Here is a 24789-nt window from a genome sequence, read left to right as displayed (position 1 = left end):
CTACTGAAAGAAGACAGGAGTGGTAAGCGTACTTTTCTCTTGCCCATATGACAATGTTACTCATACTACACTGCCACAGTTTGCTGTGCTTCTCGATACACTTGTTCTGTATTACAAACAAGCAAACACACAAGCAAGTTTAGTGCAACTTTTTCCTGTGGGTTGCTCTCACACAAGTAGTATTTACAAACTTGAACTCAAGAGTTCAGTTTCTGGTTTTGGTTTTATGGCAGCATGACTTTTTTCTCTCTCTGTGTAAAGTTTGTAATTTGACTGATTTTTTTGAAGGCTTTTACTTCCTTAATGACATTAGCAGAACTTAGTTTGAACCTTTGTTAGTGTTAGATTATTTCCTGACGTATTGAATTATTTTCACTTGTTTCATTCCATTTAAAAGTTTTTGATTGAACCAGGGAAATACATCTTACTACAACTCTAAAGAGATCTTTGGAGATACATTTCATCTGCACAAAATATGCATAATGCAACTTGGAAGAATCTCATGAATGTATTTTTAAAGAGTTTTTATAACAATTAATGATGTTGCAATTTGAGAATTTTAAAGCTGTAATGTGCAGAAGAGAAAATGTATGATATAAAATAAGTTTAACTGAAAGTATGTCACAGTGGGAAAAGCAGCACCATAATATTTGCAGACCAAATATTCTTTGATTTTTGTTTTCATTTTTCTTTTTTCCATAAGACAACCTGTAGGCCCCAAGATTAGGGGGTAATATGTCATGTATACACACAAAGCCTTTTTATTTATAATGGTCAGTTTCTGCATAAATCCATTACTTCCCCCCAATTCACTTCACATGTTCTACATGCAAGTTCTTCTCTAAACAGCAAGTTTGTTTATCTTGCAGGGGATTTAGGTTAGAGTACATGCAGTCAGTGCAAGCTAAAGCATTCTGAACATACTGGAAAAATTTAGGGGAAATAACTAAAACAATTTCAGTTTCTATGTGAAGAAAGAGGCTACCAGAATTGTTGGGGAAAAAACTGTAATAGACAGCATCCTCCACAAGGTTTTGGGAACTGGTTAGTAGATCTTAATCTAGTTTAATATTTTCTAAAATGCTGTCTAATCGAAACAGAAATTTTCAGTAATATATCAGCCCACATAAAACTGACTTGCAATATACAGTGACATACATGGCTATTAGGTGTGCTCTCAACTTTTCAGTGATGCTTTATGAAATGAAATTGTAGTCTAATTATACTCAGGTTTCATTTTTCTTTTCCAGAGATGTGAAAAAGAATTGTATTTTTTCTTTCATGAGCCCATGTATTTGTTTAGATTTTGGGAGAGCAAAAGCTGCAAAGGTAGAATAAGAACACAGCAAAACTGAAAGCAGCCTTTTCATACTTTTTCCTTTTTCTGTTCTTTCATTTTTGCTCATATTATTTTATTTTTCATCTTCAAAAAAAGTGACAAAAATAAATAAATTTCCATTTTGACTTAGAATCTGGAAGTCACAGGGTGCTTAAATAAGAGACTAAGTTCCACCATATCCAAATTCAGACGTCTCATGCAGATGTGTTTTTAGTCTACCATTCTGACTAGGACTTGAATAGTATCACCTGAACTGTGACCAAAGTAATATAAGTTAAAACCTGTCTATCTGGTGGTGGATTTACTAAACTGATTACTCATTATCCCACCATTTGAAGCATTATTTTCTAATTAACATAGAGCTAAAAGAAATTTTACTGCAGGTAAACAACACTGGTAAAGCTGGACTGCAATTATGTAATCCTCAAACAGTCACTCAGAAGGAGAACTGTAGTGTAATATATGTGTATATTATTTCAACATTATTAGTTAAACTCCATTTGATATGTGGGTCAGACATTCTCATAGTTCTGACTGTCAGCCACTGGGATCCAGTTAAATTCTTCTTGTGATATGTAAATCCCCATTAGTTGTCTTTAATTTCCTGCTATGAACATATAGCCAAAAGGGCAAATGTCCCTGAAATACTTAGCCTTCCCCAGTGAACAAATGCTGTATTGCCAAAGGCTTGTGATGATAAGTTTTTGTGCAACAGCACAAAAGATCAGTTCAGGCCATTAAAGTGTTTGAAACTGTATTTTATTCAAATTTATGGTTTACTTAAATGTTAGGAACATAAAGAAAAAAAATAGTAATGAATAATTTTGACCCGAGTGTTTAATGCTCCTATTTCCTAGTGTATTGGCCCCACAGCTAAACATCTTTTTTTTTTTTATTTTTTCTGTTAATGAATTTACTTTTAGAGCATCTAAGTATAAAATAAAGCCACCAGAAGTTATAAATTCTTAGTAGAATGCAGCTGGTCAAAAAGGTAGTTACTCATTGCATGCCTGAATGACTATGATCCCTTGCCTTTACTAAGATATTGATCAGACAAAATTTGTGTCTGATACATGGGATTTGGAGATGCAAGCAGGGACAAGCAAATGACGGTTGAATCATTTTGCCGGTTTATTTTTCACAGCTGGATGAAACACTGAATTTTAAACTAAGCAGCTGCCTCAGGAGCCACAATTTTAGCATCTTCTATTTGTATGAGTACCTTACATGGTAAACCACCCTGGGTCTCCAGCAGTTTGCATCTGCCAGAATTGAAGCTTAGAAAATTTGGCATTCCTTGTGCTTTCTAAGGTTTGGGATTTCTCTGGGATGTAATAACTTCCAGCATTCTGAGCCTCAATACCTGTCAGAGCCTCTGAAAACTGTATCCTTACAGTTATGTGTACAATGTGCAGTGTATTCTCAAACAACAGAAGGAATCTGAAAATTCAACATCATTTCTATGGTATCTTACTAAACATATAAGCTTAGTTAGGGCATCCTTGAGTTTTCTTTGATCAGTAACCCACTGATCACAGGAAAGATGAATGCCTTAGAGTCCTGGTTTTGTGCTGACACGTACAGGAGAAATACAGCCAGTCACACAAAAGTGCATCCCAGATTCTCTGTATCTATTACATTAGGCCAAGATATCAATCCATATGTTTCAGATACCTACATTTGGGTTGTGCTGGGTATGAGTTAATTTTGCTGTTTTACTGATTTCTGAAATCACAGAGGTGTTGAAAATGTGGAAGTCTCATTTTTCAGAAATTTGTGCTGTTGTTTTGCATCTTTAAGCACCTGGTCTGCTGTTTTACAACACAGCTTTGCTTTATACTGTTGTTAGATTTTAAATACTCTTCTTGCCAGTCTCAGTTGAAACCACATGAAGTCATAATTTTGTGTTATTTCCATGTAAAATAAGTAAAAGTTCATGTGATACCTCCCTTAATTTTACTGGAGACATAAATGTCTCCAGTTTACTTAGAGGATATTTGGAGTTTTATATCCATAAAGGTAGGTGAAATCAAGTAGGGCTGATTTTATTTGAAGTTTTATTTTAATATGTCTCACACTGGTTTTCAATAAATAGATTCTTCCTCTCTGGCCTTCCAATTGCTATCATTCTTATTCTTCTGAATTGTAAAAATCACAATTGTGTATATGTCTCCTATACTGATGGCATTAATATACCCACAGTCAGGAAGAAATTATCCACAAATGTAAGGTCCCCCTTACCCTCTTTGGGGGACTGACTTCTCAAGCGTGGTTTAGGGCTCAGTCATGTGTGTTTGATTTTGGGGAACTGAATGACAGAATATGAGTGGCTTCATTCATATTCAATGAAGATCCTTTTGCTTAGGCTTTCCCTCCATATTTGTCCATTGGCTGTACAGTAATCAGCTTAAAATAGTGTGATTTGCTTTTCACATCCTGCAGAGAGCAAATGAATTTGTCTTACTTACCGAAAGAAATCTAGAACAGGTTATGAATTTCCTTGAAGTCTACTTCGACTTTGCATTCAGCATGTAGCTCTGTTCATCTGATATCTGTTCCTTTTCAGTTAGTGATGCCCAGTAGAGCAGATGAGAAAGAGAGATGGGATTCTAGGGGGATGGTTAATCCTTAGCTTTTACTAGGAAAGGCACCCAGAGGTGTTAAATCTTGTCATGGGGCAAAAAAAGTGACAACTTTCCAACGCTGAATAGAGGAGAGAGTTCTGCCAGAAATTTGAGCCCAAATAACTTCTGGAGCTCTTTCTGGGCAAAAGCAGGTCACAGACTTTAACTTGCTGCCAGGTACACCTCAAGTCATATTCTGATGCAAACTTGAGATGGAAATACTTGGAAGAGAAAAAACTAGAGGAGACTTCAGATATTGATAGCATGTAGGAAAAATGAATGATACTTGGCTTCAGGCAGTGGTCCAGAGCAAGCCATAGTAAAACTATAGAAGGACAACAGATAGCAGTATGAAAGGAGAAAGTGAGTTAGACTTTGAATGACTTCTGCATTTTGACAATGCCAAGATGGACAGAAGTAGAATTTAGGGTATACTGGTGTGAGCAAACCTGGGATTTTACATTCAGGTCACTTTGTACATTGTTCCTGACATTAACTCCTACCTACAGAAACATTTAATTCTTGTCATTTTTGTCTTTCTACCTGAACATATCAAAGAATCATCATTCTCTGTTTAATTCTTTAAAAAGTGCTCTTGTTCAGATCTCATTCTTGAAATTCATGAGTAGAACCAGGCTTCCTAATTGGGCCATCATGCACTAGCAAGAAACTGAGAAAATCTCTAATGTCATTCTCAAACATGAAAACAAAATCATCAAAATGATTCAACCCTGTCATCCTTTTGCCTTGAACAGACAGGAGGGAGGTGTGAGATCCCTAAACATATAATTAAAATGAGTAGTTCAACACTTACAGATGTTTGTACTGTTGTAATGAAAATAGCCAAAACTAACTACTGAGTTTGAACGCACCTTTTGAGAAAGATTAACTGGATAGTGTACTTGACTTATCCCATTTCTCAAACTTCCCTGACTTTCTTAGGAGAATGACATTCTGCCTGCCTGGGGCTTGTAGTCACAAATGTCCAAGCATCAGCCATTTGTGGCAGATATTCTAATTCTGCTCCTTCCTTAGCTGCGGTTTGAACTTGCAAAGTTCTAAAATCTCTTCACATGTATAAGTAATGCATTGACTTCAGCTGTTTCTATTTCAGTGATAGAGTGCTTTTTGGGAAAAATGTTGCTAAAAGGGGTGTTTGCACATAGTCTGTGAAATATCAGTGTTACTATTTAAATAAAACTTGTGTGAGAAGCAGTCCAGGAAGCAGTGCCTATTGCAATCATTCAAAGCTGAGGGGGAGGGGTGCAAGCTCAAGCAAATGCAGTCAATAATTGGTTTTGTTTCAAAACAATTGGCAGCAGGCTTTTTGAATGCTCTTATCAGCACTGGGCACCTTTCTCTCTCATCCTATCTCTCAAAACCATGGATTAAAAATATCTTAGCCTTTTTTTTTAATGTGTGACAGGAAAAAAATAAAAACTGGTGCATTTGTATTTATCTGTACGAAATGGCTGATTCTAAATCAAATGCAGTTTTTTTCTGACTGTCCTGTGGTAACTCATATTCATCCTATACTTTCATATAATTATGCTCTGTACTGAATGAAGGTGGAATTTAGGCTGTTAACACAAATGTTTGAATTGACTCTTTTTTTAGTAACCGGCTTGTGTTGTTGTAACTAAACATGACTCCAACAGAAGTTGCTCAGCATTTTTTATATTGTACATATAAATGTGTGTATATTTGATATATGCCACATTTAATGAAACTGTTAATGGAGCCATTTTTGAGAAATACCATAAAGTTACAACAGGTCTTTTATTTGAAGAAAAATAGAATTGCACTTGTCTTTTTTCCCCTTTGCTTTTTGCACCTTGTTAATTCTTTCATCCATTGGAAAGAAAATTTAAGTGGGTGATACTTAATATTACACTACCATCTTCAACAGCACTGGCATGAAAAACATATATAAAGAGGCTTATTATAACACAGACAGAATGAAAATTATCACTTTTTGTAAGTATTTCAATATGTGACATGCAGTCCCTTTTCTCATTTTTCAAACCTGACATTCAGGCTCATGTTTGACATACAGTCAACCTGGTCTCCTTCTGTTTATATCACCTTTTTAAGAGCTATTTTCATGGAACTCGGCTAAATTTCTATTGGAGGAGTGTGTTTTCCTCTGTCTGATTCCTAGATGGTAAGTGTTTTGAGGCAGGGACCATTCCTCTGAGCCTTTGTTTGCCTGGTGGATAATGCAGTTGTTATAGAGATTAGAACAATGCCTCTGACTAACAGAAAGTGCCTCTGTCTAAGAGCTATGACTCACAAGCTCTTAATGGGTTTAGCTAGAGCAGTTTAAGATGATAGTGCCTCCATCCCTCTGCCTCCCCCTCCTATGGAAATTAAACCCCCAACAGTAGGAGTGATACAAGCAAACCCCATGCCATTTCTTCCTCTCAATTTAAGAGCTCTGTTTTAGTTTATCAGCTGCCATAGATGCCTTTATGTCAATATAGAGCCTTGATACTGTGAACTGGGAAAGCTTAGCAGTAAACACCTATTTCCTCCTGCCATTCAGATTTGGGGCAATAACTTCTGATTGCAACAAGATAAATACTTGTGTAGCAACATTTTAAACTGCAAGAGCTAAATCAGCGTTCACAATCCAAAGCCTTCACCCTTCAAAGTCTCTTCAGGTTAAAGACGGTCACCGAATAGTAGATATTGAATGTGTGGGAATAATTCAGAAAAGTACAAAATAGGTAACTGACCTGTTATTTTAGGAGTGTTTCAGACAGGCACAAACTTATATAGCCATATTTTCTAACATTATACTTCTACTAAAGGGCCTTGTACCCTCTGAATGTATAGGTTCCAGTGAGACCTACTGCTAGTTCTTGACTTCATGACTGGTTTATTGTTGCTTCTTGACAAAACATCTTGTTTTTTCAGCTCTTTCTTTCACTTGCACAGAATGAACATTAGATGGATACACCATCTTCTGTAGTCTTGTTGAAGTCATTTTTATAATCCTTATAGCCCTGTGGCTGTGATTTGGCGGCCAAAATCTTCAGTCAGTGTCACAGGAAACAACAGCAGCTGAGGTAATAACAGCAATAGAAATAGGAATGGCAGCAGAAGTAGCATCCAGATTTGCTCTTTGTGTTTTGTTGGTTGATGAGCACACAGATTGAATGTTTGAAGCACTGCAAATACAGCTGCGCAACTAACTCTCACATTTTTTATTCACAGAAAATTAGGAAGTTTTTTCCAAGATAGTAGCATTTATGAGTAGGTGGGGGAGCAAACTTCAGTGAGAGGGATCTGACTAGAACACCCACACACAGACAGGATAACAATTTGCACTGCCAAGAAGTACGATGGCAACTTCTTTATGATAGGGTAAAACGGAGTTCGGAGCAGAGTCTTTTCTTCTCAAGGCAGTCAGAAAAATCATTAGTTGCTCTTCAAATACCATCTAGCTTTGCCATAGACAAAGAAGGATTAATTGATTATGATTGTAGTGTAAAGATGGTAACAGTCTCTGGAATATGTGTGAACCTTTTGAATTATTTAATCAAATATAAGATTCCTCTCCAAAGAATAAGAAGATACTGAAAGTGTTGAGCTTCCCAGTTAGTCTGGGTTAAGGTTTTGAAGAGAAACACTAGAAGAAAGTTGATCAAAGTTGAAGAAAAAGCACATTAAAAATAAAAATGAAGCACCAAAACCCACCACCAAGAATGCCCTCTCCTCTGAATCTGAATGATATGAAAATAGCAGGCTTTTAGGTATTTTCCTTTCCTTCATTCAGTTCTGAGAAACTTCGCTGTTCTAAACTTCTTCAGGTGGTAAAAGCACGGCAAAGCTTAGATTCTTCTTATAATTCACTCTCACATTATGAATAGGAGAGAATTCATCTTCATCTTCATCCTTTAGCCAAATTTTTTGCTATTTTAGATGAATGGCATTCTTTAGACTTCAGCAGAGTTGTATCCATTCCAGCCAGGAGATAATTGCACTCATTCTTTTTCATTATATGTAATGCAAAAGATTTTCATAATGAAGTAGGGCACCACAGATGGGAAACTTCCTGCTTCTCCTCTGAAAAAGTGAAAATATCCTCTGCTTTGCTGTATATCTGTCAAGTAACAAATGGGTTGCGTTCTGAAGCAAGGAAATCCCATCAGTTATTTCAAGAGCAGGCCCTGTCACATATGCTGCAATCTCTGATGACCCAGTGCAATCTGTCTGATTGTGATGCAATGAAAAGCAATTTGTGTGAGATGACAAACAAATCATACAGAGCTCCCCCCCTTTTTTGTTTTCTCTTCTTCCTTTATTTTCTTCTCTTTGTTTACTGAATGTGTGGCACACCTGCAATCTTTTTAGTTATTATTCACCAAAGAAAGTTATGTCAGGCATGTAGAACAGAACTACTGTGATTCTGTTACTCAGATTCTGAACTCTTGAGTGGTCTCCTACCAGATCTTTGCATATGAATTTTGTTCTAAAGGTGAGGTTAGTCTGTAAGGTTTATTTTTAAGCAGCTAAAAGAAAAGATGATTAAGAGTTATGATTGCACATGTAGCAATGACAGACAGACAGACCAGTGAAAAACACTGGTAATGGTACTAAAAGGATAGGAATGATATCAATACACATGTGCAATATATAAACTACAACATAGATGGGGAAAGAGCAAAATTATTTTCTTAGACTTTGTGCATTTAGTTTCAGCTGGTTTTGTTCTCACTGTTTCTTGACTGGCTTCATAAGAGACAAATAATTAATGCAGCACCCAAATACCATCACTTTTACAGAAATAAAATAACTCCTTTCCCAGAGTTACAGTGAAGCTGTCACATATTTAATGACAAATCCCAATATTATCTCAAGAAATCTCAGAAGATCATAATTTTCTCTTGTGATTTATTAATATTGTTCCACCATGGGAATAACTAAGGTTGAAAATAACATCTCTAAATTCAGAAAGAATATGTTTATAATGAAGCATACCCAAGTACTCAGTCGAGTATGGGCTTGTGGGATTGAACAACTGCTTAAACTTATAGAACATGAAAAATGAACAAGTAGTGGCTGGTGATTGCTTTCTCTTCTTAGTTCCCAAACCTGTGTTTTTATAATAGGAATAGAAATGAATATGAATTGACAGTTGTGCAGTATCGGTGATTGGAAATGGCAAGGAGGCATGGTTACAAAAAGTAGATGCTATTTTGCTTGTGACAGAAGTTAGAACTGCACATACACCGAGAAGAGTTTGTTTGTCACTGCCTCTAGGTGAACTAAGCACTAGGAAGAGGAGCACTAGGAAGAGTATTTGTGTGCATTTTGTTCTAGCAATAAATATGCACATATAAGAAATTAGGACTTGGGGGTTTTACAAGAAACATAAGGCATTAGTGAGTCGATTCTGCATTGGAAAGCCTGGCCTTAAAAAACCAATGCTGTGAGGTTAGCTGCTGTAAAGACTTTGCTTTGTCAATGATATTTTTTTGGAGTATATTAGCACTTCTCAGAAGATGTTTACAGTTTCAAGGTCAACAGCTAACTAGTTACTAGGGCTACATTAACTAACATGGTTTAGTTAATTCATTATTTCCATTATTTTGAGAAGCTAAAAACAGCAGAGCAGCATATTTCCATGAAGAGGGAAACAAAGCGTATATTTCAAGTAAAAACAGAGATTGCAGGTGTATTTAGGTGTAAAATGAGACAGTCTTTTTGCAAGTATGCCTGAGAACAGCAGAAGAAGGTTCAGAACAAGGAGAACAAAACTGTCACTTGGCTTTTGCTTTCATGAAGTCCTAAGGAAACACAGATTTGACTTTTTGCTATGCCACAATCACAGTAATGGTTGGTGCCTCCCAAATTTATTGCACTGAGTTTCTAAAACAGTAACTACAAAAGCCAAAGACGCTCTTAGTGAAGAAAGCAGTAATGTTGGCTCCACCTTGGTGGAGGCTAGAGCAGACATTTTGTTTCTTTGCAGTAAGAGAAGATGGAACATAATTAAAAAGAATAAAAAAAAACCCCACAGAAGTTCGTTTATATCCCAGAAGATTCCAAACTGGACAAAAAAACTGCTTAAAATAGATTGATAATAAAAGATTCCTAGATTCTCTAGATAAAAATGGAGACAGGAAGTAATGTCTTCAGTCTATCAGTACCAACACACTGAAGATGTAAGTTTTCATCCTCTTTTGCATTCATACCTGATGATCAGCTTCTCAATGGGATTTATGATGCCAAGAATCCAGGCAATTCTGTCTAGGTAAGTACCATCTTCTCCTTTGAGCTTCTTTTCAAGTCACTTGCTGGAACTCTGCCATCATCACAGTAAATTTCGGCATGCAGGTAGCTTAATTGCTGAATTTAATACTTCATGAAAGAACAAAAAGTTGCTAGAATTGTGCAGTCTGTATATAAGCAGTCAGAAAATTGACCTAATTGTCACTTCTTCATTTGTAGTAGTCTGAGACTGATCTTGAGTCTGAAAAGCAGCTAATGGCTTTGAGCACTTTAACAGAGCATTGGCAAAGCAGGAGGAGTTTGGGGGATACATGGATTCTCAGCACAACAAATTCTTCGGCTGCTTTGCTGCCATAAATGTTGAGTGACTCGAATGCAGGGAGCAGAATTAGTTTAGATTTGTATCCATGAAATAAATAGATTTGTATCCATGACATTTACGGCAGCCAGGAGATTATTTAGCTTCCTTTCACCTGAATTCATTTTAGCTCTTGTACCCCATTTAATTGCAGCATTGCTTAGAATTACAAAGCTTTGTCATAACTCTGTACTTTTACCTTTGGACTAAGATAGGTTGTTACGAATTATGCAGGGGAAAAAAATGTCTGTCACATCACCTACCTAGGACATTTTCTGGATATATGCAGATTACTCTGTCAAATTACTCAGATTCCTCTTAAGCTGTAATGGGTTACTTCATTTGTTGCAGACTATAATTATGAAATGAAAGGGTCAAACTGTGTTGGCTTTGACTTCTGCTTTCTGACTTTTTTGACTTTGAGGTATTCATTTAATGCTTCTTAGTATATTATATGAAGACTGTCTGTGGGAGATGTTCTCATTAGCTATTTTTTCCTACACTGAATCTCCATTATGCTTACAATAATTTTTCTTTTTTTTTACACTCACATAATATTTTTCAGAAGAGTGCAAAAATACTGAATTGATATCATAGGACTTTAATTTGCCAGCCGTGGCTATATAGCTCCCTGACAGTGATCACAGTATTCTTACTTTTCAGTAAAGTAGGAGAATAGCACAAATTTCTGTTCTGTTGGGAAGTGCTGATGTGTTAAAATGGTCGTGACTGTAAACTGCTTTTATAGAGCTGCATAGTAAATATCCATTGTGAAGAAATAAATAAAATTCTGCAGTGTGCTTCAGGGTAGAAGGAGCCGAGTTTGCTCTCTACCTTTCAAAAACAAGTTTTGGGGACAAAATATTCAGAAAGAGTCAATTTTTCATATATTAGTAGCTGAGATCCTCAGCAGTAGCTGAATACACAACTGCCAATAATTTCACAGTGTTATGTTTCCCATTGTTGTAAATGTATTTCACAATAATCTGTGAGCATGGCAGTCAAAATTTATTGTTTGCCAAGAACTACCAGATCGCTAATTTTTGAGAATATTTGATATAATTACCTATGGTTAATAATACTTTTTCTTCAAGTGGTATCACTCAAGTCAGTGTTTTATTCAACATGAGCAAACACCACAACCTGTACATCTTTCAAATATGTACTTATTCATGATATATTTGTATTCAAACATGTTTCTGTGTTCTAGGCTGGATGGATACATTGCTTACATACAACATAATCACACAGTAGTCTTGTGCATGCATATATATGGTTAGTATGACGTTAAAGAGGGGAAGACTTTCTCATTTGCTAAAATAAGAATGCTGTGTTGATTCTCTATCATAAAAAGACAGACTATTAATGTCTGTGACACCTCATTTCTGCTTTCACTGAGGTCTCACAACTGACACCTCCCCTCCCTCAGCTGAAGTTCCTCCTCTAAGTTAGGTAGATATAAAACTCCCCATTGCCTTGTGCTCCTGGGGGTATTTTTATTAGTGTAGAACAGCCGTAAAATTGAATGAAAATCCAATTCTCATCAAAACTGGAAGAGTCAGGCCAAGATATTCTCAAGTAAAGGAAAGCAAACTTAGTTTCTCAACAGTTAAACTGGTGTTTAAAATATGATGTCAAAAATATCACCAATAATCTGTGTAGCAAGTGACCATTAAATTGAAATTAAGCATAACAGAATTCCCTGGTAGACTTTTATTTCTTCAGTAGATTAGCTACACCTCTGATGAATGCAGCTTTTGTCTGTGCTTTGTCATAAAAAATAAATTAATAAACTAAAGTATATTTTATCTGTTCAATTTTAAAATTATTTATAATTGGGATTGTCTGTACTTAATCTGCATTAATCTTTGCTCAAGTGAAAAATCAGAGATTTATTTTTCTATTTTTTTTTTTTTTACAGGGACCTTTCCATGTAACAGCATACAAGCTCTCAAATAACAAACGTCCAGTAATCAGTCAAGACATTGCTAGGACTAAAGACATAAACAATACTACAGAGTCAATTATATATCCAAAATGATTTAGTGGATTAGCTGTTTAGTGCACACTTTGGCCGCAATGCAGTATAGTTTGTTGCTACATATTTCATAAACCTCTGACTATTTTAATTAATTTCACATAGGACTGAATAGAAGACAAAGTTTCCATGTTATGGAAAAGTCTGCTGCTTGCAAATGTATGAGTCCAATGGAAAATAAATAGTATATACATTTATCTGAAAGGAAAGCCATGGTAGAATGGTGGTTTTAAATCAAGTGAAATATTTCTTTACTTCTAACAGGTTAGACATTTTTTTGGAAGAGCCTAAAAATGAAAGTGGCTCCATTTCAGGGGAAGAGAACTGAATGTAACTTTTACATAAATTTTTAAAAAATGTATACAGAGGTAAAATAGTGATAGTGTGTGCACCACCTTTTTTTAAATCTAATTTAAATAAGAATTTTTATATGAATAACCACATTGTTCCAATCTGTAAGAAAGGGTATTTTCCTTATAAAAAAGTCTTTCTAACCTTTCTTGCCTGTAATTTGAAAGTGACTTCACAATAGGCGTGCTATGAAATTTGTTGTATTCATAGTTTTTAAATTAATAACCCACTAGCAGAAAAATGATGCATCAGAGCTAATTAGCTTCCATGACATATTTTAAGGTAAGTTGTGATTTCACCTGACACTGGCCTTCTGTGTAAACAGAAGTAACCCAGAAACCCTTACACTTGCACAGGTTGTTTTCTAGAGGATATTTAATCATTTATAACACCTCCATTTTTTATCCTGTCCATCCCTCTATTGCCATCATATAGAACTGCACCTCCTGTATATTCATGTACCTTTGCATAACTGTGAATTTTACTACATCGATGTAGAAAATGTGGACTGATATTGATTATAGGTTATGTATACAGTGCTGAACAAAATCACCCCAATAAAATGTATAGAGTGTTAATTTCTACATAACAGACAGTGGAGGCATTGCCATTTTAACCCTTGATTCTTCTTTCAAGAACCTGAAGATGACAAACACACATTCTCTGACACACCCATGGTATTTCTAAAGCCCACACAACAGAGAAACTCTCTGGTGTATCTAAGGTCTACTTAGACTCAGAAATCAAGTTCCTTATTAAAATAGGATTGACAGTAAAAGTAGGTTGATTTTAATAAATGTTGAAGACATAAGTTAGGTGACTGGTGTAAAATAACTTAGGAAGAAACACATCTGGATGAGTGTTTTATTTAATTTATCATGCACAGACATCTTAAAATGAGATGAGTCATTCACTGACATGCCCCTCTCTCTCCACACACACTACAGGGAAAATTAAGCTTTGATTTGAAAGCTAGCCTTAGGTGGGTAAAGCTGGTAGAGATAAAATCCACATATAGAAGTTTAAGGATTTTTGCTTCTTCTGCTTAGAAACTTATCCTTCAGATTTTAGGAAGTAAAGAGATAGCAGGGAGAATAGAACCAGAGAGAAGGAGGACTAAGTGAGCACCACACTCTGCCTAGTCACAATTCCTGGTTACCTTGTTGATTTAGCCTCCTTTTACATACTGGTAAGCAATCAAATGAAAGCTCAAAATGCTTTACCATACCTGATTGTGGACTTTGTTTGGGGATTTTGGCTGCTGCTTCGGGGCTGGAGGTGGCACGCACACGCTGATTGGCAGAATTGTGGATGCTACTTGGGACAGCTGCTGAGATGTTTTTACGAGGTTTCATGTCTTGCAACCACATGGGGGATGCCTCAAAGGCTTGCATTCGCCGAGAGTGGCTGTTAGCATTGACTTTGAGAAATGCCTGGGCCTTGTATTCCTGAAGGTCTCCATAGTTGGCATCGGTCACCCGGCACTCATACAGGCCTTCATCCTTTTTCCTCACTTTTGAAATCTGAAGCTTGTGGGAGATGTCGTTCCCTTGTACTTTCACTGTCTGCAAATTTTTCAGAAAAAAAAAAAAAAAAAAACAACAAAGGAAAAAACGTAATGAATTCTTCTTTCTTTGGAACAACTCTATGGACATAGTGCTAAATTACTCAATGGTGTGATTGTGCTTACTGCAGGGGAGTCATATCCAGGATGAGTATGGCTAATCGTATCTATGAGGATGCCTGACATTTTTACCAAATCTGCTCAGATGGTTTGCTCTGAAATCTAATTAGCCTCTGACAAAAAAACCAAACTACCATGTTCATTCCAATTAATTGCTTAAGATCATGAACATTCTTAATGAGTTTTCTTATGTAAACCTAGTATCTGTGCATTTTATTGGTTAAACCTTTCCAGTTAGTTGGCTTTATTAAGTAATTCACTTTCCAAACTAATGCATTAAAAATTTTGCTGGAGATGTTTGCTAAGATTTAAACTATATTAATAACAGTTTATTAGATTAACTTGTCCTCTTCAGTACATTGAAACTGTATATTTTTTACATTCAGTTTGTCTCCTTCAAATGTGTCTAAATTCTTGGTAATTTTTTCTGTTAGAGATAACGAGACATCTTGTGTCAGCTTGTTTCTTTTGTCATATTTATCTGTGTACTTATTAGAAGCACATATTCAGAATCGTTTTAAGAGTTGTCAGCTAAAATAAGACTCCTGATTTATTTTTAATTATTTCTATTATCTGAGGGCAACACAACATACTTCCATTTCAGATAATTAAAACACACATGAGTAAATTATACATCCAAAAATGTGTGATAGGTATTAAGATGCATTGGGAAAAGTTAACACAGATTCCTTTCTGCAAGTTCGTCACTTTAGAGAATTTATATTTAATTAATTTTCTATTACTTTCTATCTGAATTAATATCTACTGCCCCACAGGAAGCCAGCTAAAAGGTATTCAGTGGGATATAAATCTTCAGCTTTGAAGAACTTCTGAACCTGGTTTACTTCCACCGTTACATAAACATGGATGCAAAGGCTGCTTTGTGTCATATCAATGACAGCCAATAAAGAGACACCAAGATGATGAATGCATGGCAGATCACAAAAATAGAGAACTGTTAGATTGAAGCTGGTGATTGTTATTGATGATTGAACAACACATTGCTTCTGAGAGCTTGGCCTACTGTAGTCACCAGTGCTGGCAAGGCACCTATTCTGCCTTCTTGATTAATTTAAGAGCAATACTTGCAAATATGTCATTGCTTTAAGGTACTGGATGGACTTTATAGCCTGTTGTATTGTACCCAGCTCTGAATTTATACTTGGCAAACTGAGTTGGAAGTATGGATTACATACTTGCAGGCATAATGTATGCAATATTAATTGCACAGAAAGTGCTGGATAGTTATTTAAATCATATTCAATAATAATATATCTCTACTGAACAATTCAAGTTCAGCAAAAGGATTAAAAGAGATTCATATGAATGGAAAGAGGATTCGTAGGTCATATTGTGTCTTCATTTGCTCCCATGCAAGAGCTATGAAGTTAACAGTGTTGCACTGGTGAAAAACATAATTGGTTTTGACTTTTGCATTTGAAATTTAGAAATTGTTGCAAGACAGCACATAGGCATGCTTTCAGTTTGTGCTGATTTCTCATTTAGAACAGATAGAAATAGTGTATTTCGGCACACACTTGGCATTTTAAAAAGTATTTACTAAATGCACTTAAAAGTTTTCTCTTAATGATGACAATTTAAAGTAGTAATAATGAAGCTGTGTATGTCTTCAAAAAAAAGGCTACATTTGTAAAAAGTAGATTTACACATCTACAAAATGTTGACTTTTTTATTATACATATCAAATAAATGTTTTATGCAAGCTTATAGGAACACTATAAGTACCCCATCATGAATTATTATTATACAAAATGAAAGGGATTTGTAACTTCAAAGATGAGACAAGCTTTACAGCCTATATTGTGTCTCAGTCCTTATGGATTACTACAGGTAATTCAAAGGAGTGAGTATTGATAAGGAATTAATTATCTGCTAGCCCTATGTCTAGAGGAATAGTATCCAAGGACCATATATGAGCCTCATTTTAAGGTAGTCTACAAATGCAACTGAAGATGTGGTCCATGACACAAATCTCACATCTAGTCAATTGTGAGAAGTATCAAAGGAAATATAAGTATGGCTACAATATGTGTATTACATTGAACACGGTGTATCTCATTTATAAATGGTCTTCAGCTATGCCTAGCTGCACTTTGACCTGATGTAATTATTTGGGTTTTTATTGTAGGCATCAAAAATCAGCAGAGTAAAGGATTTAACAGAAATTATTCCCCTTTATTTGTTGCTGTTTTAAGCTTTGCTTGTACTTAAAGCCTTGACTGCAGCTAAAAGGCACTTCCAAAGAGATTGTGCCAGAGAAAGTGAAAACCCCTCTGGGTTCAAAGGGAATATTCATGCTGCAGTATCTGCTAAGTATCTGCATCTTTCCACTGCAGTGAGCACCACACCGTGATCCCACCACCATACATTTCTTGGGACGCTGAGGGAGGAGGGTCTGAGCTATTCTGAGGTCAGAAACAACAGCCTTCTGGCTTTGCCTGACTCATGACCTGGGTCTGCTGTGGAAGGCATCCTTTCTCTGCAGGGAACAGCTGGAGGGGGAATGGAGCAATGCTGCTTTTAATTCTGTTGAGACAACATTCTGGTTTAATCTCCAAGCAGCAGATTGGAAACACTGGTGTCAGAATCTCACTTTTGTAAAATAGAGTCTCAGTGGCCAAAAACTGAGATTACTCCCAAAAGGGAAGTTCTGACCAAAGCCTTTCTGAGCTTGCTTTCTGCCAGTGGGTATAGGTCTGAGAAAACACCCATTTAAGCACTTGTACAGCCCACTAAAGGAAAGTGCAGCTTCACGGACAAATTTCAGCCTTCAAACCTGCTTTCCAGTACTAAGGCAGCTGCCCAGGGTAAATGCAAACAAGAAATACAAGGATGGGTGCAGGCTGAATCCTTCACAGGGTACAAACAGGTTCTGCCAATGGTCTTTGCCTCGGCCACGCTGGTCGATGCCTCCATGGCCAGCGGTCTGGGGGCTGCATGGGGCAAGGCTGTCCTGACACCCTCTGCCAGGGCCGTCAAGGAAGCAGTCACAGAATTAGAGTACTTAGGTTGGAAAAGACCTCTAAGCTCATCGAGTCCAGCCGCTGAGCTGCAGTCTGCGATGCCGGAAGGGGAGGGGATGCGGGGCAGGAACGCACTCAGCGGTCCCGGGCGGAGTGGGTCTGACTGGGGAAGGGAGCCCCGGCCGGCGGGGGCTGCCCGCGCCCTGAGGCGACACTTACGCTGATCTTCGTGCCATCGCTGTCCAGGTCCCGCTCGGGCAGGAGCTCCACCTGCAGGGAAAGGAGAGCCGCCGTGGGTGTCCGGTTCCGCCCCGCTGAGGGCCCTGCCGAGGGTCCCGCTCCCGCCCCGCCGCGGAGCCCGCGGAGAAACGCGCCGCGCCTGCCACCTGCGGGCCGCGCCCGGCACAGCCGAGGAGGGTCGGGGACAGCCGGGGACAGCTGGGGACAGCCGGGCACGGCCGGGAACAGCCGGGGAAAGCCGGACACGGCGGGCACGGGTGGCCGAGGGGCGCGGACCAGCGGACCCTCCGCCCTCCCTCCTCGAGTGGATGTCTTTTCGGGGCAGCTGAATGCCGAGCCCGGTGAGGAGATAGCAGCGGCCATAGGGAAGAGCGTCCCCGGATGGCAGTGTAAAGTGGAAGTGGTTCCTCCTGTCCCTCTCAGAAGGGTGAAATCACACTGCTGACTGAATTTTGGTTTTTTACTTCTTGAGGGGCACTGGTTCCCCCCTGCCTCCCTCCAAGCGTGTGCCCTCCTGTGGCAGCTGAGTATGGAATTAGCGCTGCCAGCTCGACTGCGCTAGCTGGAAATGGGAAGGCACGTGTAGGATCTTGCCACTTGGGAAATACAGAATTCCCACAAGGAGCGATCTTTGAACAGCTGCTTTCCAAGAGAAAATGAAAGAGAGAAAAATAATAGTACAGTGAAAAAGAAAAAAAAAAAAGAAAAAAGGGAGGGGGGCGGGGATGCGGGGTGGGGGAGAATAGACTGGAAAATCTGTGTGATTTTTTGAACAGCCCTAGCTGCAACATGGAAGTGACAGGCACCAAAGGCACCATCCCTTGAGGTGGGCATTTTTCTCTGCAGGTTCCTCCTCTGTTATTTCATAGTCAAAATTAAGTCCCTGGAGAGATACAGAACCTCTCTCTGCTCCTTCCCTCTGCTCTCCACTTCTCTCCTTCTCCCTTCTCCCATGGACCCCATGGCAGAAGATCAGTACCTGAGTGCCTGTCACCTCAGATCCAGCCTCTTGGTCCTCGGCTGCCCGCAGAAACCACCACTGGATTTCGAGGTACACTGAAGTAGAGCCACTTTGGAAAGCACAAGACATCTCCACGTTCTGCCCTTCAGTGGCTGTGACATTTCGGGGAAACTCTGTGAATTTTGCTGCAAAACAAATGCATGACATGTTGGGATCTCCTGCTACCTACTGATCGCTTATGCTCCACTTCTTGTGTTGCCTTTTTTATTGTTTCTTTCCCTCCCTTCATTTCTTAATTGTTTTCTTTACTGATTCCCTGTCTTTTGAATCTTCCCCCCCCCTCCCAGTTTCCCACACATTATCTCCCCTGATTTTTCTCACACCCAGGTACGTTTTTCCTCCCTTATGCACAAATCCACGTTCTTTACACTCAATTCTGCTCATGGGAAATGCTACAGATCCCCCTGCTTGCTCCCATGAGTTAGAAAAGTTCCACATAATTAGGTCCCAATACCCTTGGGCAGAATGCAGTTTTTCACCAGACTCACTGAGGGATTTTGTCCAAGACTAATTTAGGAGAGGAAAAAAATTGGACTGATTTATTGTATTTTATAGATCTGAGCTGTAGACCTGTCAATTGTTAGATGTTCCACAGCCAGCTGAAGCAGCTGTTGGCACTGGCACCTCTGGGTGCTCTTCTGAGGTGAGTGTTACCATCACTTATCAAATGTCTTTTTCAAAAGCTTTACCTGAGTTAGTTACTCAGATTCTGAGAACCTCTGCTTGCATAATCAGACCAAAAATCAATTCATCTTCTATTTCTCAGTTCCAGCAGACACTTTCTGCAACTAACCTTCATATTTATATCCCAGTCCTTCAACAAACAGGATCTGCCCATTTCAGTTTACCACTGCTAGGTTTAAAAGCTAATGCTAATAGACATAGTCCAAGACATCAGTAATTCTTTAAGTCCCAGTCTTTACTTCCTTCTCATCCTTTCCTATAACTCATTTTAAAATTGTGCAACATAATGAATCATGATAGTCAAGTGAGGGGCACTACAGACAATCTAATAAATAAATGTTGCGTTTCAAGAAGAGGAAAATTTGGAAAGACTCAGCAATGTCACATTCTGTCATGAATTGTTACAGATTGACTAGAGCATATTATGATGTGAAGGAAATGTGATGCGAAAGAAATATTGCTCATTGTCTCCTCCCCTCTTCCCCTCTCTTTATCCAGTCTTCTTAGCCAACCTGGAATTGGTGGGATAATTTGGTAACCAGTGTTACTTCTCTTTCCCCTTATATTTGTGCCTGGCAACAGACACTTTCAAAGCTGCTAGCTTTATATTCCACGGTGTCCCTTCTGACCCCCCACCCCCACCAGCCAGCGCATGCTAGTCACCGAGTTAAACTGCCAAAAGGGCCGTGCATTTTGTGTGTTCGGGGCCAGTAAGTTTTGGGTTGTTTTTTTTTTTTTTTTTCCGGTTTGCTCCTTCTCTCCCTTCCTTGTCAACAAGCGTGAGCGGCGTGGGTTGCACGGAGGGGAATGCTGCCCGTATCCCCCCCGGTGCCGCCGCGGCAGGGGAGGGCGAGCAGGGAGCAGCGGGCAGGGGCGGTGGGAGGGGGCAGCAGGCGCGGGCAGCGGGGGCGGCCGGGCGAGATCTGTCCATGGTGCTGACGGCGCCGCCGCAGCCTCGGGGTCCCAAACAAGCTGCTCCTGCAGCGCCGGGGCTGCTTGGAATGCAAGGCGCGCCTTTCGGCGGAGAGGGAGGGAGGGAGGCGACGGGGGTGGGGGGAGGTATTCAAAGAAGTCGATTTTGTCTTTTTCTCCCTTTTTTTTCTTTTTTTTTTTTTTTGTTTTTTTGGGGTGGGGGGAGAGTGGTAGAAATGCATACAGTCACGGAATAGGAATGAAGGTCTGACTGAGGATTGCAGGATAATAACAGAGGAAAGGGAACGCAGCACGAAAGGAGACTGCGATATTTTAAGAGAAGCAGTAGGTTTAGCCAGCCGGTACTCGGTCTGAATGCAATAATTATGCATGCACGGATAGGTGTTTATTGTATGCATACATACCTATGTAACAACATGTACAACCCAAACACATGCATGTCCATACCCCAGCACCCCTTCACTCTTCTGCAAGGTATCTGTTATTTCCCTCTTTGCATTTAAGAAAAGGAAGCCTGTTATATTTCTACTTTGGAAAAACTTCTCACTTCTTTTCCTATTTACAGACAATTTTGTCTGTACAAACAAATAATGTAAACTTGATGTTCAGTGTCCTCATCTCTTACACGTTTTGCTTGTTTCACTTATTTTCCCCTTTATTCCTTCCCCCCCCATCCTGTTCTCAGTCTGTTTTAGCATAGCAAACCACACACACATATTTGACAATAAGTTATCTTACCTTGGGTAGAAAGTCCTTGCTGAATATACATAACTGAAAAGAAAATGAATCCAATATAAGCTAGAAAGATCCCCATCATTCCAAGATGAAGAAGTCACATCAGGGTAAAAAAAACAAACAAAAAAGCCAGAGGTACCCTCAAAAAAGAAAGAACAGATGTAGAAGTGTATGTATGTATTTCAAATATATGAACAGAAAGAAATTTGCAATGTTACAAAAAGGCTCTGTATTGTAGCCCTAGCTGCGACACTGGCAGCATTCTGCTGCTCAGTGGAGTCTTTTTCTTTGAGAAGAGCGAGTATTGCAATACAGTGTGGTTCAGATGAGCTGTCTCAGGCGCTGTGTTGCTTGAAGTCCAGATACAGACTAAAAAAAAACACAAACCGTTGAAAAGTGGGTATCAGCTGCCTTCTGTGCCTTTTTTCAGCTACCTGGCAGCTTCGTCCAACGTCAGCTCTTGCTGCTCAGGATGGCGTGATGACTGCCCTCCCTACACACTGATCCAGCTTGGGAAGAGAGGAGTAGGGGAAAGAAAAGGAGGGGGGGAGGGAGGAAAAAGAGAAGTCTACTGTGCTTGTATTGCTTCAACTTTTCCTTCTAATGGCTGCGATAATGCCTTTAACCCTTTCCTCTGCCTTCCCATACTCTACACCTCTACCTATTCTAACTTTCACTGGTTCTGATGCTGGGGTAAATCTGCAGGTTTTTTGGTGTTTTTGTGGGGGGTTTTTTGGGTTTTGTTTTTGTTTCTTTTTTTCTTTCTTTGGTTTTGTTGGTTTTGGTTTGGTTTTTGGTTTTTGTTTTTTTGGGGTTTTTCTTTGAATAGTGTACAGCTTATGATTGTGTAGACAGCAGGGACCTTTTATTGTGCTGATGTAATCTTTGCTCTTACATCCCAAAACACTCAGTGGCTAAGAGGGCAATGCAGTGGTTTGATTTTTGGTGAGTTAAGCTGTTTGTGTTTTCTCTTTCTTTCCCTCTTGCAGGGTCTGAGGGGAAAATAGTTGCTCAGTAATCTTGTCGCACTCACTATTGCCTGCTCCAAATAACTGCTTCTGGCATCTTACATTAAAATTACTTCATTTTGTCTTCAAAGACAGATAAAGAGGATGATCCTTAAAGCATGCTTAGATTGCATTATCCACATTTCTACAGAAAAATATTTAGCTAGACAAAAATGGATTTTCATATCTTACAGATTACTCACATTAATATATATACATTTATGTGCACCAGAGAAGATGTTTACAGTATATTACAGAATGATTCCTCCTGCAGTGAATGTTTTGTTCCTTGTTCCCTGTTGTCTTCACATGTGTATCAATAATGTTCAGATAGGAGACTATCCTGTCTTCTTATCTGTGTTAGGTATTCAAAACCCCTGAAACACATCTGCGCTGAGGGAAGTTCTCTGGCTGAAATCGCCCTGCTGCTTGTAGTGAGAAGCCATCTAGAAAGTGCTTGTTGCACTAAGCAATCACCAAATACCTTCTGAAGGCTTAGACAAAGACTAAATAGAAACTGAAAAGAGCACCTGATAATCACTCAGACTGCCAAATAGCTGAACTTAGCTGCTAATCACAAACTAAAAAAAGCTACAAGTCGTACCAAATTAAGAGAATTTTATCTACACAGGCAGTAGGTTTTTCTGGAACAGGACAGGTTCTGTCGTTGCTGGCAATGGGAGTGCAGCAGTTGCACAATGGTACAAGATGCAACTTTCACCTTACTCACTGCTCTAGCCTAATTATTGCATACATACAAGATATCTGACATAGCTGCAGAGATGTCTTTCAGAAAAATAATTACATCTGACTGGAGAACAACCTTTTTGTCTGCATTTTAGCTTTTTTTCTTTTTTTCATAGTTACATGAGTTCCCATTTTTATTTATGAAAATAAGGGAGCCATTTCTCCATGGCAGTAGCCTATTCCACTCATATCATAACTTAAGCAATAATTCTGAGTAAAAAATTAATACGATAAATCAAGTATAATTTAAATTATTAAAATGATCCCCCAAATGGAAAAACAATTGTGCTACTTGAAAGATTTCCTATTACCACAGAGTTTTAATTACTTTAAAGGAGATCATGATGGATATATGCAAAACCAAAGAAAGCCTGTTAAACAAAAGAAAAGCACCAGTCTTTAAAGGTGGTGGATCTAAATTATCTGAAGTAGCCAAGGTTTGTCAGTGATTCAATGATTAAACACACACTCTAAAGGTCTTTACAGGTTCAGATGGTGAATGTTTCAGTAATTTCTCTAAGAGAAATCAGTTCCTTTTCAGATGGGTTGCCAAAATCCTAAGTCACTCCTGAAAATGAAGGCTGATTATAGGATTCACTTCAAACCCATGTACGTCATCAGTAATCAGTTGAAATTACAAATTAGAGACATATTATCAGCAGCCAAGTTAAATGTAAATTAGACAGGAGGAAAAATAATCTAAGCAGTATCACCTGGCTTAGAAGGAAAGCAGAAAACAAAAATAGATCACTTTTTTCTCTATTTGCCTATTCCAATTTGAGACGCTTGATAGGTAAATTTAATTTTATCAACTTGTAATTTAGAAGCAAGAATAATTCTCCCAAATACCTTGTAGTCAATGGAACTAATGAATTCTTAAATTAGTGTTCCAGGGATGTACAAAATAACATGCATGGTTATTAAAATATCAGAACAGAGGATGTCTTAGGAAATGGATTTAATGGAAAGAATCTTATAACTTGGTTACATGTTTATTATTACTTTATTCATGTGCTGCAACAAGCCATATGATTCTGTGAAATACTTCAAACAGAAAGCAGAAGTAATACACTTAGTGTTATTAGTGTTAAATTTCACCTTGATGGATGTGACTTCTCTACAATTAACCATGCTCCATGAATCTGGACAGTGAATGTGTCTAGTTACCTTGTACGAAATCTCTGTTTTTTGTGCTGTAGAAAGAGTTTTCAAGTAGCCTAACTTAAGTGAGAAATATCAGTTGTGCTTTATGACATGAGTGATATAGTTCATGTGATCTTCCTGATGCCTTTTTTCCTCCCTCTCAATGATTTTCACAGATGCGACATTACTGGACATCCTTTCAGGTCAGAAAGAAAATATCCACTCTCAGGGGAATGACTTTTCAAACCTGCCAATGGAATGTAATAATGGAAGACCCATTTATGATGCTTGGAGTTGTATTATGTAGATCTCCCAGTACCTTATTACTACTTTAGTACATGTTCCAGATCAAATGCTCTTTCAAAATCATGAATGGCTCTGCATGTTCATCACTCTGCCCAGCTTACAGATCCCAGGCCTATGCATCTGTTCTAACTATTAAGGAAAAAAGTGATTATGGAGGTTGTGATTCCAAGCTCAATAAAGTTTAAAAATTAAAGCTTTGTTTGTTAATCAGAAATAAGGTTGGAGTCCTTTGGTCTCATAAAGACATGGACTGGTATGGGCTGCCTTGCCCTGCAGGAAACTGATCAGCTGATGATTCAGACCATGACTGTGTTGCTATCCAAGAAGCTAAATTAAAAATCAAAACAAAATTGTT

General features: G+C 38.4%; 1 protein-coding gene across 4 annotated transcripts in view; it reads right to left on the bottom strand.

The window, feature by feature from the left end:
- Window positions 1-21787, bottom strand: part of VSTM2A (V-set and transmembrane domain containing 2A) — a 43746-nt gene extending 21959 nt beyond the window's left edge. The window contains exons 1-4 of one of the 4 annotated variants that reach the window (XM_085052232.1): window positions 21235-21787; window positions 18838-19004; window positions 17838-17888; window positions 14179-14515 (exon numbers count right to left, since the gene is read on the bottom strand). In XM_085052232.1, the coding sequence (XP_084908358.1) occupies window positions 14179-14515; window positions 17838-17888; window positions 18838-19004; window positions 21235-21313 (634 nt within the window). In that variant the 5' untranslated portion in view covers window positions 21314-21787. The remainder of the gene's footprint in view (window positions 1-14178; window positions 14516-17837; window positions 17889-18837; window positions 19005-21234) is intronic. The other 3 variants (XM_085052231.1, XM_085052230.1, XM_085052229.1) reach the window with 3 other exon arrangements.
- Window positions 21788-24789: the final 3002 nt, after the last annotated feature.

This window comes from Lichenostomus cassidix, chromosome 2 (genome assembly GCF_008360975.1).
Source record: "Lichenostomus cassidix isolate B80296 chromosome 2, HeHo_3.0, whole genome shotgun sequence".
NCBI classification, from domain to species: Eukaryota; Metazoa; Chordata; class Aves; order Passeriformes; family Meliphagidae; genus Lichenostomus; species Lichenostomus cassidix.
The sequence above is the reverse complement of the archived record's forward strand: the minus strand, read 5'-3'. Positions and strand labels throughout refer to the sequence as shown.